An 11,648-nucleotide genomic window follows, 5' to 3' on the forward strand; every position below is an offset into this window, starting at 1 on the left:
AAATTTAAATACAAATGTAAACTTTTGAGGGGGAAACACGGAGGACCTATTTGAATTTAAATAAGTGTGTTCTTTGAATAAATAAAATCAATTACAATTATTTTAAGATGAAATAAAAATGAAAACTACTAATACTTGCAACTATTTACATGCTGCGGTGTGTAGAGTACTTTAATTAGACGTGCAAATGTGATTGCCTGTTTGCCACACTATTGCACCACATCTCCCGGTTGACCTTGATGATTTAGTGTGATGTGTCTTCAAGAAAACCCTTAAAGCAAGACATGGCAATCTAACTCCCCCGCGCATGCGCAGAAGAGAGTGCTTATAATACTTGAACAGGGAATATGACGAGCATTGTTGGTGGACTTCAATTATAGCCCGGGTAAGCTCACAAGCCGACAAGGTGTGTGTTTGAAAACATGCGTGTAAGGAATTTGAGTGTTTAGCTGCGATCGGTGCGGCGGCGACGCTTTGACCGCGGGTTTTTGTGTGTGCTAAACTAGCAGGCTAGCCACTGGAGCTAGGTAGCTGTTATTGTTTTGTTTTTTTTTTTTAATCACGGCGAGCTAAAATGGAGGAGCTAAAATGGAGGTTGCTTCACTGCCACTCCCGGGTCCTCGAACGTCTGCACACTCCGGCTAAATTGTTGCTAATGTCAAACGTAAGATGCCAAAGTACTGCAGTTCTTGCGTGTTTGTGTGGCGTGTGCCCTTGTATAGCTTAGCTGGCAATTTCAAACCCCGGCGTGTTACTCGTATGAAAAGGAAAGGTAACGCAGACTTGACGTAAAGTAACAACATAACGACGAGTGTATTTGTTCGGACAAGACACGACACGGCCGTAAGCGAGAGTCACAAACAAAACCGTGTCTTAACGTTTGTGTCTGCAGGGTTTTTCCTGGATCAAATTGAGGCAGGAGTGGTAGTTTCCGTTCATTCGCACAGGTGCGTATGCTTATTTTGATGTATTTTATTGTAATTTCGACGTTTTATTTTTCAAAGAAAATCCTGGAAAAACACTTTCCAAAACCACAGGGTGTGATGCATATTTAAGATACAGGACCAGGAGATTGCGAATGACGTCCACCGTAAAGGGTTTGTAATTCCCTGCTCACGCAGATTCCCCCCGTTTCATTTATTTCAGGTAGCGGTAAACCTAAGCAAGGCAACCAAAACACAATATTCCAATCAAACTTAAGACCGAGCCTGAAAAGGAGAAGGTAGAAGAGAATGTGTGTGTGTGTGGAACTGCATATTCTTCTATTAGACAATGTCATGGCCTAACTAAATGAAGCTGCTCTGCACACTTCAGCATAGTGCCCTGGCCCAAGATGGCCATAAAGGATCTGTGCATCCGATTTCTTGTACATTTTACCTCACTTGAGTCACATGTGAGCTGGAGCCGACCCTTTTGACTTTGGGCAAGAGGCAAGAACCATCCTGGACACATTCAGATGTTCTTGGTTGCAAAAGACAATTGTTACTTGATTGAACTTGGTAAAAATAAGCAGAGGTAGATACTTCCAAACTTTATACATGTGTGGAATAAACTTGGTTTGTGTGGACTTTGCAGGGGGCAGCTAGCCACGTTCACACCATGAACAGTCGCCATGAGCATGAGAGCCTCCCCAGGCCCGCATCTGGGATCCAAGGCAAACGCTAACGCCATAGGTGGGACGTTGTCTTTGTTTCCCGTGAGCCTCAGGAGGGAGTCACGTGACTCACCCTCGGATGCTCCAGGCGATTTCCGGTGGGCCGGAAAGATCCCGAGCAGGTCCAAGCGCTCGGAACAGACTTACATGAGCGGCGACGTCTCGGACGTTGTCGAAGTAGATCGGGCCACCGCTCTGGGGGTTCTGTCCCCTGTCAGACAAATGGGGGGTGAGGGAACCCCGGTGAAAGGCAAACCCCTCTCCATGGACAGCATGGAAAACCCTCAGATGGCGCCGAACAACAACACGCCCAAGGATGCCGATGGCGTTCTCGGCGCCGCGTCAATCGAAGTGTCGCCCGAGGGCAAGTGGAAGAACCTTCGGAAGAGCCCGGCCAACCCTCACACGCAGGCCAACTGTTTGCGGCAGATCCTGCTGCTGCAGCTGGACCTCATCGAGCAACAGCAGCAGCAGCTGCAGTCCAAGGACAAAGAGATCGATGATCTCAAAGCAGACAAGGAGACGGTATGGAAAACAAATGGGCTTGTTTAATATACTGACATGTAAATTTTTTTTTTTTTACTTGTCAGCATAGTCATTCAACGGTTTCATACCGCTGACTGGCAATGAGTTCTTACATAGGACTGGGTGATATAAAAAAAATGAAGACGCATGATAAAAAGTGTTGAGGAATAAAATCAAATTTCACAGATTAGGAAAAATATATACCATTGAGTCTTCATTATTGGAAGGTAAATCTCTCAGTCAAAAGGATTTTCCATTGCCAGCAATAAACTGCCAATGTTTTCCAAATATGACTTATCGCTAAGTTACTCCGAAGCAATGAGACTTTGCCTTCACTTGTGTAGCTTCTGGCACGTATTGAGCGCATGGAACGCCGCCTGCAGCTCACCAAAAAGGACCCGCCACGTGACAAGCGCCTCTTCCAGCCGCTGGAGCCTTGGACCCCCGACAAGGAGGACATGTGGGACCTAGAAGTAGAGGAGAGCCCGCAGCCCAATCCATCTACCCTGCTACCCTTAAGTCGAGGCAGCAAAGGGCAAAAGAGGTGAAGTCTGAAATGCAATTTGATTCGGGGAAATGTAAAATGGGACATTAGGAAAATGCAAAAAAAAAAAAATAAGTAGTCATGTTGCATTGAGAATGAGTAAAATCTGTGATTTCCATTTTTTTTCAATTTTTCCTTGACGTAATTCCCAAATTGATACATGTGTGCCCAACAGAAAATCCTGCTTTGGGGACTCCAAACTCCAGAAGTCTCGCGGCAAAAGCGCCAAGCTGAGTCCCCACAAGCCGGAGAGTCAACCGGCGTCTCCGTCTCAGCGCGAGCTGCGCAGCAAGGAGACGCCGGAGAGGAGCGCTCCGGCCAGGGGCAAAGAAGAGGAGGCGGCGGAGCTGAGCTGCCAGATGGACGACCTCCCCTTCCTGTCCACCACGGAGATGTACTTGTGCTGCTGGAACCAACCTCCCGTGTCGCCGCTGCGCGAGACTTCTCCCAAGAAGGAGGAAGAAGAGGAGGTGGCCAGTGAGTGAACTGCTCGTGTACCCTCCGATTATGCTTTTTTTTTTTTTTTTGGGAGCCTAAGCTTCCACCACCACTATGTCCTTCAGATGCATCCAGCACACACTCCATGATGAACTTCCTTTTCCCGTCTTCGTGCCGCCTCTCAGTTCCGTCATGGCGGGAAAATGTCATCGAGCCGTTGGGTGAGGATTTAAGCTTTGACGCACAAGAGGTGAGAACGTCGCAAAGGTCGAAATTGAAGTGGCAAAAAAAAAGTGTCAAAAGTCAAATCCGCATGTCTTCTTCGTCCAGCCGCTGGACGACGGTGTGTTTCTCAAACGCCACGCCAAGCTGGAACTGGATGAGAAGAGGAGGAAGAGGTGACAGCATTGTCATATTTTTGGCGGGGGGGGCGGGGTAATTACATCAAGGGTGTCAATAAGTAGTCCATTTGATTTCAAGATTGTCAACTGGTACCACAAGAGCTGAAAGTTATGTTCTCGTGTTTTTACCCCACACTGTTTTTTAATAAACACAAGGCCCATTTGAATTTTCTCTATGCGCACTCAGAAGAAAAGATTTGGACACGCTTTTATTGGAAGCTTCAAATGTCAGCCTCACGGGGTTCCTCTTGATTCCTGCACACAGGTGGGACATCCAACGGATCCGAGAGCAGCGCATGTTTCAGCGCCTGCAGCAGCGCATGAACAGGAAGAAGATCATACTGGAGACTGAGCCTGAACTTTCGTCATTCTATCCAGAAACTGAAGACGGTACCTCATCGTCAACCCTTGTGGCCCTCCTTAAATTTACTACATTTTGTTGCATGGCAAAAAATATACAATATTTTTGTAAAGATACATTTATTTAATACACTTTTTTTTTGTTTTCCTTCCAGTCGAAGCGATTATGATCACACCCTTCTTGCCAGTGGTCGCGTTTGGTCGGCCGTTGCCCAAACTTTCACAAGAGTAAGTTTGAACATTTTATAAGTGCTTTTCATCAGTCCGTGTTACTTGTTTGAGATGAAATGTGAACATTACCTTGAGTCACTTATCATAAAATTTTGACCAAGCAAGTCTCAAGTCCAAAAATTGGTAAATAGCCATGAGTCTTTTTAGCTCTTCTGGTTCTTAATTTTTTTTTTTCTCCCCTCCAGGAATTTTGAGCTGCCTTGGCTGGATGAGCGCAGCCGCTGTCGCATCGAGGTGCCCAAGAAACATACTCCTCACCGGACCTGTCGCAAGTGAATGTCGCCGAGCGGGAGACACCGCCATTTAGTTCGATACGGTCACGTCACCAATTGTGTAACTGCTGTTGCTTTTCTTTTGCGGAAGAGAAAGGCGTGTCAAACATATCACTCATCACGCGGCGTGATGCGGTAGCTGCGTTCCCATCTTCGAATACCTTTACTGTTACTGCACTCGGCTGACACCGAAAAAAAAGAAAAATACAGTTTGCGTCAGAGCTCCTTGGACAACTTTACATTTTGCGACTGCTTTAAGAAAGAAATGTCCCAAATTTACTGTGGTGCTGTGTATCTGTCGCTCACCCATCCATCTATGGAGCAATGCACTCTTCACACACAGTGAAGGTCTGTTGAGGGAAAAAAAAAGCCTGAATCAGTTTTCTCTGTAGGAGGAAGGAGAAAAAAATGGACGTTGGCTTGAACCCGAATGTTCTGTTTCCTCAGTTTAGTTCTTTTACTTTTACACTACTCACAAAAAGTAAAGTGGGCTTTTGGTTCCACTTCTATGCCCCCTTGTGACTTCTGTGCAAAAAGTTCTGAGACACCTTCAATCAAACGTTTGGAGTTCAAAAATGAAGTGCAACTGTACAGGTTAAGTTCCAACCTGAAATTTCACCCTCAAATCCCCTTTTTTGTGAGTCGTTAACATGTGAATTGCATGACCTCGGAAACAACGGTAGCATGGCTTAACCCCTCGATGGATCTTCTCTGCTCTTAAGCAAAATAAAAAGGATGCAAGCATGACTTTTGGCTGTAAAGTGTCCAGAGTGTTGGAAAATAATGACATGCACACAAATAGTGAATGTGTATCATTGACCTCATCCAGGAGCAGTAAGTCAACATCGGGGAATCCATTTTAGACGGAAACGTTCCTAGCTTGTAGTTCTAACGACATGCTGCCATTCTCTCCCCTCCGCAGTAAATTTTATTTGGTTTGTTTTCCTTCACGAGGCAACAGCTTCAACCGCTATACTGTAACAAGTGGAATCGATGTTGGCTAGGTCCGGAAGCTTCGTCTGTACATAGCTTTCACAATGTACATAAAACATGGCTGTTATTTTTTTATTATTTAATGTTGGAACGTGTTGTGTACATTCAAAATTCAATGATTGTTGACAAATTGAAAGTTGCATTTTCTTTTTGGAATAAAATGACCATTTCTCTCGTGCGGGGTTGGATTTAGATCTCTTTCTCCCCCCCCCCCCCCCCCCCCCATAGCCTAACTGCTGTTTGGAATTTTTACACCAAAATGATCTTCTATCTCACATTAACCGAAACAGATTTTGTTAAATGTGGAAAAAAGTTTATTATTCAACAACAAAAAATGAACTGCATTCCATCTCTTGGTGTAAAAACTATAAAGTTTTGGGTTGATATCAGCCCACCAAGGGTCTATTTTTAAGTTTTGAAAATGAGCCACCCTTTTTGTGGACAAAACAAAATGTTTAGGTAATAGATTCAACAGCTCTGCACTGATGTCCACTGATCACATATCTAAAGAAATTGTGCTATAACTTGGGTTATTAGTGTTAATTTAAAAGTAAAAAGTAAGCATGGACACGCTGTCAGTGGATTTGTCTTTTGGCATTGTCATAAATGAGACTTTTCAGGTCCCCCCCATCAAGGATAATTTGTATTTTGATATAACATACCCACATCAAATGAAACACCGCAGAAAGAAAAAGCCAACCACCGTCATGGCAAGACGTTGCTTCCAAGAAACTAAACGTCAAGTCAGCATGTGTTTTGCATTCAGTCTTTGCGGAGGTTATTGAGCCGTGCCTCCAGGTCGGCGTCCGCATCGGCTAAGGTGGCTTGAGGCTCCGCTTTTTTCCCAGCGGCCACTGACAAGCTTCCACCAGTCGCTGGGAGATCTGGAAGGGACACAGTGGACAATTTACAATCCAAACACTGATATTCGTTCTATGAAATGTTAACTTCTCTCCAAATGAGTCATTTTTTGTCTACATCAAGCGTGTTTAAAAAAAAAAAAAGTTACGATAGCAGTAATAACTCTTGACATTGTTTTGTTCTTACTGGAGAGTTCATCACTAAGATTTAGACCCAGCTCATCCAGGACTTGGGACACAATGGCGTCACTGTGAGAAAGATGAAGCAAAAAGTCAGCGCACACAGCACAGACTTGAAATACATGTATACATATACATGTTGCAGAATCATACATCAATACCGCAGTCATCTTGAATGTCAAAGAGGAGCGATAGCTGAGGATGCTTCAACTCAAACCATGCTGTCGCGGCTCACCTTTCATCCTCGTCATCTTCGTCCCCAAGGGCGTCATCGATGGCGTCGTTCATCATCTCCTCCTTCATGTCCATAATCTCACTCTGCCGCTCAAATTCCATCATAATCTTCTGAATCTGAGGCAGTTTGAGCTGTGGAGGAACACGCAGATATGCACTGCTGTCAATTTGTGCTTTTTATGAAAGGGGCTAAAATGATTTTGAAAAATAAAGCAGATTGCATCCTACTCCCCATCCCTTTGATATTGTGATTGAAAATTGAATCGTTTTTTCAAGGTACTCTTCCCATGTATTTTTTTATTTTACAAAGAAAAGTGATAGGTGAATCTGTATTACAATAAGCAATATCACAGTTTTATTTGTAGGGGACTATTTATCTACTTCAATTGGATTTAACTTGTTAAACATTTTAAACTGCGCCAACGACGGCAACTTCTCAAAATTCTATCAAACAAGTCTTCAAGTGTGTTTGACATGACTGAGGCGGACCTGTCTGTTCATGGTGGCCATGGCTTTGGTGACGCCCTTCATGGCTTGCGCCATGCTGTTGTTGGACTTGAGTGTCTGAATCTTCAGACTGACGGCCTGAATATTGGCTCTCATCATGATGAACTTCTTCACGTAGCGTCTGGTGCGGACCAAGTCTTTGGCCATGATCTTGACAGCATCCTGCACACATTTCAATCAGAATTCAGAATTCAGATTTTCAGAATTCAAAATTCAGAATTTGATCTTTTGTGTTTGTTTGTTTGTTTGTTTCACAAGCAGACTTTATGCACCATTTGTCCCTGTTTGGCCATTTTCTTGATGTCAGCGATGATCTTCTTCTCTTGCTGCTCCAGTTTTGTTCGCTCTCTGTCAAGATCCCTCATGGCCCGGTTGAGCGCCCTCTGGTTCTGCCTCAGCATCTCCTCCGGAGTCTTTCTCTTCCCAAAAAGGAAGTCCATCTGTTTGGAAGCACATAGGGGGAAAAACTGATGATACAGGAACATTTATACATTTTCTATACTGCTTATCCTCAACACACTCGCGGGTTAGGTGCCAGGCTGACTTTCGCCAAGAGGCGGAGTACACCCTGGACTGGTCGCTAGCCATCTACAATTTAGTCTTCAATTCACCTAACATGCCTGTTTTTGGGATATGAAAGGAAAACCTGATGCAAGAATGGGGTGAACATGTTGTAGCCAGGATTCCAAATACAAATACTTTGCTAATGTACTTAAGTATTTTATTTCAGTTCTAGGTACTTCTTGACTATTCACGATTCTGATTACTTATTTACCGTACTTTTACTCACTATAATTGAAAAGCATTTTGTCAGTCTTTTCAACCTCCACATATGAAAACAAATCTATCTAGGTCAGCGACAAGGAGAACAATTGTATGCGCTTATACTGAAGGTACATTGCTAACCTGTATGTCCACAATTTTGCGACATTTTTTCATATGGAAAATGTGTGCCTTAGCTTAATAGAGATTGGAGGACATCCAAACAAGTACTGTCCCTGTATATTTCTCGTAATGATATGTTTACATTTTAGAAATAACGAGAGGGGGTATACAGGAGATGCTACTTTAGAGTGTATATAATCTTAAAAACTTACGTCGTCAACTGACAGTTTGTGCCAAATTCAAACACTACATTAATGGTACCCCAGTTTAGCGTTGTAGTCAACTAAGTGGCTTCAGGCCTGTTCATTTCTCGGCTCCCGACTTGACGTCTTTTTGGAGCCGTCATTACCTCACCACCACTTCCCCTCCACCTCCACTACTTGCGTTAGCCGTCACAAAGTCTCTCAGCTCACCTTGATGCGCTCTGGTCGAACCAGCACAAAAATCCAAACGACAAACGACGTTTATTAAGATTTCCTCACAAACGATCTTCTCAAACGACGAGTTTTGTTTTCCTCCACACACTTCCGTGTTGCCTTTTGTTTTACTTCCGGTTAGTGATTCCATCGACGACGTCACAAGTGACGCCAACCGTATCGGTCACGTGCACGAAACGGAAGCAAATACAGGAAGTGAATATGACAACCATGAAAACATTTCAAAATAACGATTATGTTAACATTAGAAGTGGTCAAAGTAGTATATAGTTTGTTTTGTTGGGAACATGTAGTTTATCTTACAAAACCCAAAAAAATGCTTGTGCAATCTTAATCACTAAATTACGACTATGATGCAATATTTTGACTGTTGCACTGTTATTTTTGTAGTGCAAATCGCTCGTTATCCTGTCTTGAGGTCAATTGTACCGCGACATTACAGACCAACGTGGTTAATTCAGTATTGGTTTTGTCAGTTCGCGTTCTGGTCTTCAAATGCAGTTAAGCGTTTGCAATCTGATATTTAGGATTCTTATCAATATGGAATTAAAATGTCTCGATATTTGACAATTGTTTTGCGGCTTAAAGGGCTCTACTGAAAGCCCCAGTATGAGGTTATTCAATTATGCTTCTAAGCACAGGCTGCTGTTTATTAGGACGTGGAAATTTAACTGGGCTTTGGACTCCCATTTTGCTTACCATGAGGACAACAGAGTGAATAACACCAGAAGATCCAGCAAATCTAAATTGTCAGGAGGAAGGTACCCAGATGAGAAAGCATCACCAAATAAACTTCGGAATCCAAGACGAATGTCATCAGAGCTTCAGAAGCTGGCTCTGGAGGACTTGTCAGACAGGGAGAGGACTACGGAGAGGACTACAAGACTCAAACCATCCTTTGAGTCTTTCGACCAGGATGAAATTGTCTTTGGCGTCGCTCCTTGTCTCCTGGCTCTCACTCAGGCTCGCCGGAAGGCCTTGAAGCTGTTTGTGAAAGATGGTGACATCTCGCACAGGTCATTGCTTCTCAAGGTTTGTGAGGAAGCTCACCAGCGACGAGTTCCCATCCAGCGGGTCAATAAGAAAGACCTGGATCGGATGGTTTTAAGTCGGGTTCATCAAGGAGTTTGTTTGCGAGCCACTCCACTGAGCTACCTGACCGAAGACTCAGGCCAGAGTTCAAAGTCCACGCCTCTCTGGCTTGTCCTGGATGGGATTCAAGACCCGATGAATCTCGGGGCCATCTTGCGCTCTGCGTATTTCCTCGGCGTGGACCGGGTGGCCAGCAGCGTCCGGCACAGCTGCCCTTTGACGCCGGTGGTCAGCAAGGCCAGTGCCGGCATCATGGAAGTGATGGGCGTGTACGGGTACGAAGACCTGGAGGACATGGTCAAGGTCAAGGCGGCACGAGGCTGGCAAGTGGTCGGCACAGTGGGGGCCGAGGCGCCGGAATCTGAGCGCATTCCCGTTATGCCATGTTCGGACTTTCGCTTGACCATGCCCACGCTGCTGCTGATTGGAGGGGAGGGTGAGGGATTGTCCCGGAAGCTTTTGGCTTTGTGTCAGACGCTTGTTACCATTCCAGCCGGGAGACAGCTTCTACCTGGCGTAGAGTCACTCAATGTGTCTGTGGCCACCGGTATCCTGTTGCACACGCTGCTTGCCTCTACCAGGTCCACATGACGCTCCGAAGTTTGAACTGGGCCAATGAAATGTACAACAGGGCGGGGTGGGCAAACTTTTGTGCTCAAGGGCCGGTTCAAGTATTCAAGCTTTACCATTTGACTCCAGGTTCAGTTGACTATTTTCAATGGAGGTGCCCCTTGCGAGGGTTGTCATTTTGCATTTAAGTGTTAGGCTGCTTGACTTGTTTAATAAAGTGAAGCGCACCAAATCCAGTAGACACTTAAACAGCTTCTTCCCTCTAGCCATTAACTCCTTAAACAGTCACTGACAGTCACTCTTCTTGCACCACAAAATGGTACTTCAAAACTAGTGGTTACTCTAAAATGGTTCAATGATTTTGTTGTTTACGATGATACTAGTGCAGCGTGTTATACCGGAGACAAATTCCTTGTGTGTTCTACATACTTGGCCAATAAAGATGATTCTGATTCTGATTCTGATTCTGATTCTGAAGTACATCTATTCGTGTGGCACTCATTTTTTTTCACTTGACTTTAATCACTGACTGAACTAATGTCTGGTCCATGCTCTTTGCCGGTGTTTTCATTTTGTGTCTGTGTTTGACTGCTTGTCCTGTTGAATAAATAGCTGAAAGTGCATTGGTGAGTGTGACGCTGTCCCTTTCGTGTGATATTACTTAATTGTTGAAACAATAACAAACATACATATTTGATAGGGACAGCCGTGCTGTAAACGACATACCTGGTCTGTCAACTTAATAACAGTGATGTAGGCGATATACAACAAAAACTGGCAGCTAGTGTTAAGGTAGGCTCCAAGAAATGTTAAAGGTGATATTAGACGTTTTGCATTTTCTTTTGAGGAGGAGGGGGTTGCAGGTTTCTTAATAAACACCAATCAAGGAAAGAGATGGTGTTGGTTGGAAGCTACAAATATTTAAAAAATGCAGCCGGACAGAGGACAAGCTTACCGAGTCCTCCACCAGATCGCTGGATGTATCAGCCATATCTGCGGCAACTGCAATAATGGATGGAACAGAACTAGAGCACCATACTGAAGACTGCAACAGGCTGTGGGTTGATCACACCAAGCAGCGCAAGTCACTTCAAAGCTGTATTTCAGATGGGCTCAACAGTCACATGACCTTGTCGACTGCAAGTTTAAAGATAAAGAGTTCCTTCAAGGGAATAAAATAAAAGGCAAATGTCTCAATCAAACTGCAGCTAGTACAAACTGAGAACAACAACTCTGCAACAAGTTGACCTAATTGACTATTTTTATGGCACAGAAGATGATGACAATGATGTGATCACAATGGACTGGACAGTAGAATGCTGGAAAAGCTGTGCCTCATTTTCTACTCTGAGTGTTTGCGGGTCACGTTAAGAATAGCGGAAGTGGTGGGAAGGGAAAAGGAGAAAACATGAGACTTGACAGTCAGTGTGTGGAGAAGCGGGTCTCTTCTCTGGCATTGCTGCTT

General features: G+C 44.3%; 3 protein-coding genes across 8 annotated transcripts; 2 read left to right on the forward strand and 1 right to left on the reverse strand.

Annotated features, from left to right (window-relative positions):
* The first annotated feature begins 221 nt into the window (after positions 1 to 221).
* msl1b (MSL complex subunit 1b) lies at positions 222 to 5,596 on the forward strand. Of its 6 annotated transcripts, none has more exons than XM_052071700.1 (11): positions 222 to 385; positions 893 to 947; positions 1,038 to 1,097; positions 1,576 to 2,179; positions 2,524 to 2,723; positions 2,899 to 3,200; positions 3,287 to 3,411; positions 3,492 to 3,559; positions 3,828 to 3,952; positions 4,078 to 4,150; positions 4,339 to 5,596. In XM_052071700.1, exons 4-11 carry the CDS (start codon positions 1,613 to 1,615, stop codon positions 4,427 to 4,429), a joined length of 1,551 nt encoding a protein of 516 aa, XP_051927660.1. In that variant the 5' UTR covers positions 222 to 385; positions 893 to 947; positions 1,038 to 1,097; positions 1,576 to 1,612; the 3' UTR covers positions 4,430 to 5,596. The 6 variants fall into 6 exon arrangements, with proteins under 6 accessions (XP_051927660.1, XP_051927661.1, XP_051927664.1 ...); XM_052071702.1 differs by lacking the exon at positions 222 to 385 and adding an exon at positions 431 to 664; XM_052071701.1 differs by lacking the exon at positions 1,038 to 1,097.
* Positions 5,597 to 5,709: 113 nt separating this feature from the next.
* On the reverse strand, positions 5,710 to 8,668 carry chmp2a (charged multivesicular body protein 2A). Its single transcript, XM_052071755.1, has 6 exons — positions 8,498 to 8,668; positions 7,472 to 7,639; positions 7,182 to 7,361; positions 6,694 to 6,824; positions 6,466 to 6,527; positions 5,710 to 6,302 (listed from the first exon to the last, which is right to left on the reverse strand). The coding sequence occupies exons 2-6, from the start codon at positions 7,637 to 7,639 to the stop codon at positions 6,181 to 6,183; spliced, it is 663 nt and encodes a 220-aa protein (XP_051927715.1). The 5' UTR covers positions 8,498 to 8,668; the 3' UTR covers positions 5,710 to 6,180.
* Positions 8,669 to 8,946: 278 nt separating this feature from the next.
* mrm1 (mitochondrial rRNA methyltransferase 1 homolog (S. cerevisiae)) lies at positions 8,947 to 10,401 on the forward strand. Its single transcript, XM_052069967.1, has one exon. It carries the CDS (start codon positions 9,131 to 9,133, stop codon positions 10,202 to 10,204), a length of 1,074 nt encoding a protein of 357 aa, XP_051925927.1. The 5' UTR covers positions 8,947 to 9,130; the 3' UTR covers positions 10,205 to 10,401.
* Positions 10,402 to 11,648: the final 1,247 nt, after the last annotated feature.

The sequence above is a fragment of the Hippocampus zosterae genome, chromosome 7, assembly GCF_025434085.1.
Source record: "Hippocampus zosterae strain Florida chromosome 7, ASM2543408v3, whole genome shotgun sequence".
Classification (NCBI taxonomy): Eukaryota; Metazoa; Chordata; class Actinopteri; order Syngnathiformes; family Syngnathidae; genus Hippocampus; species Hippocampus zosterae.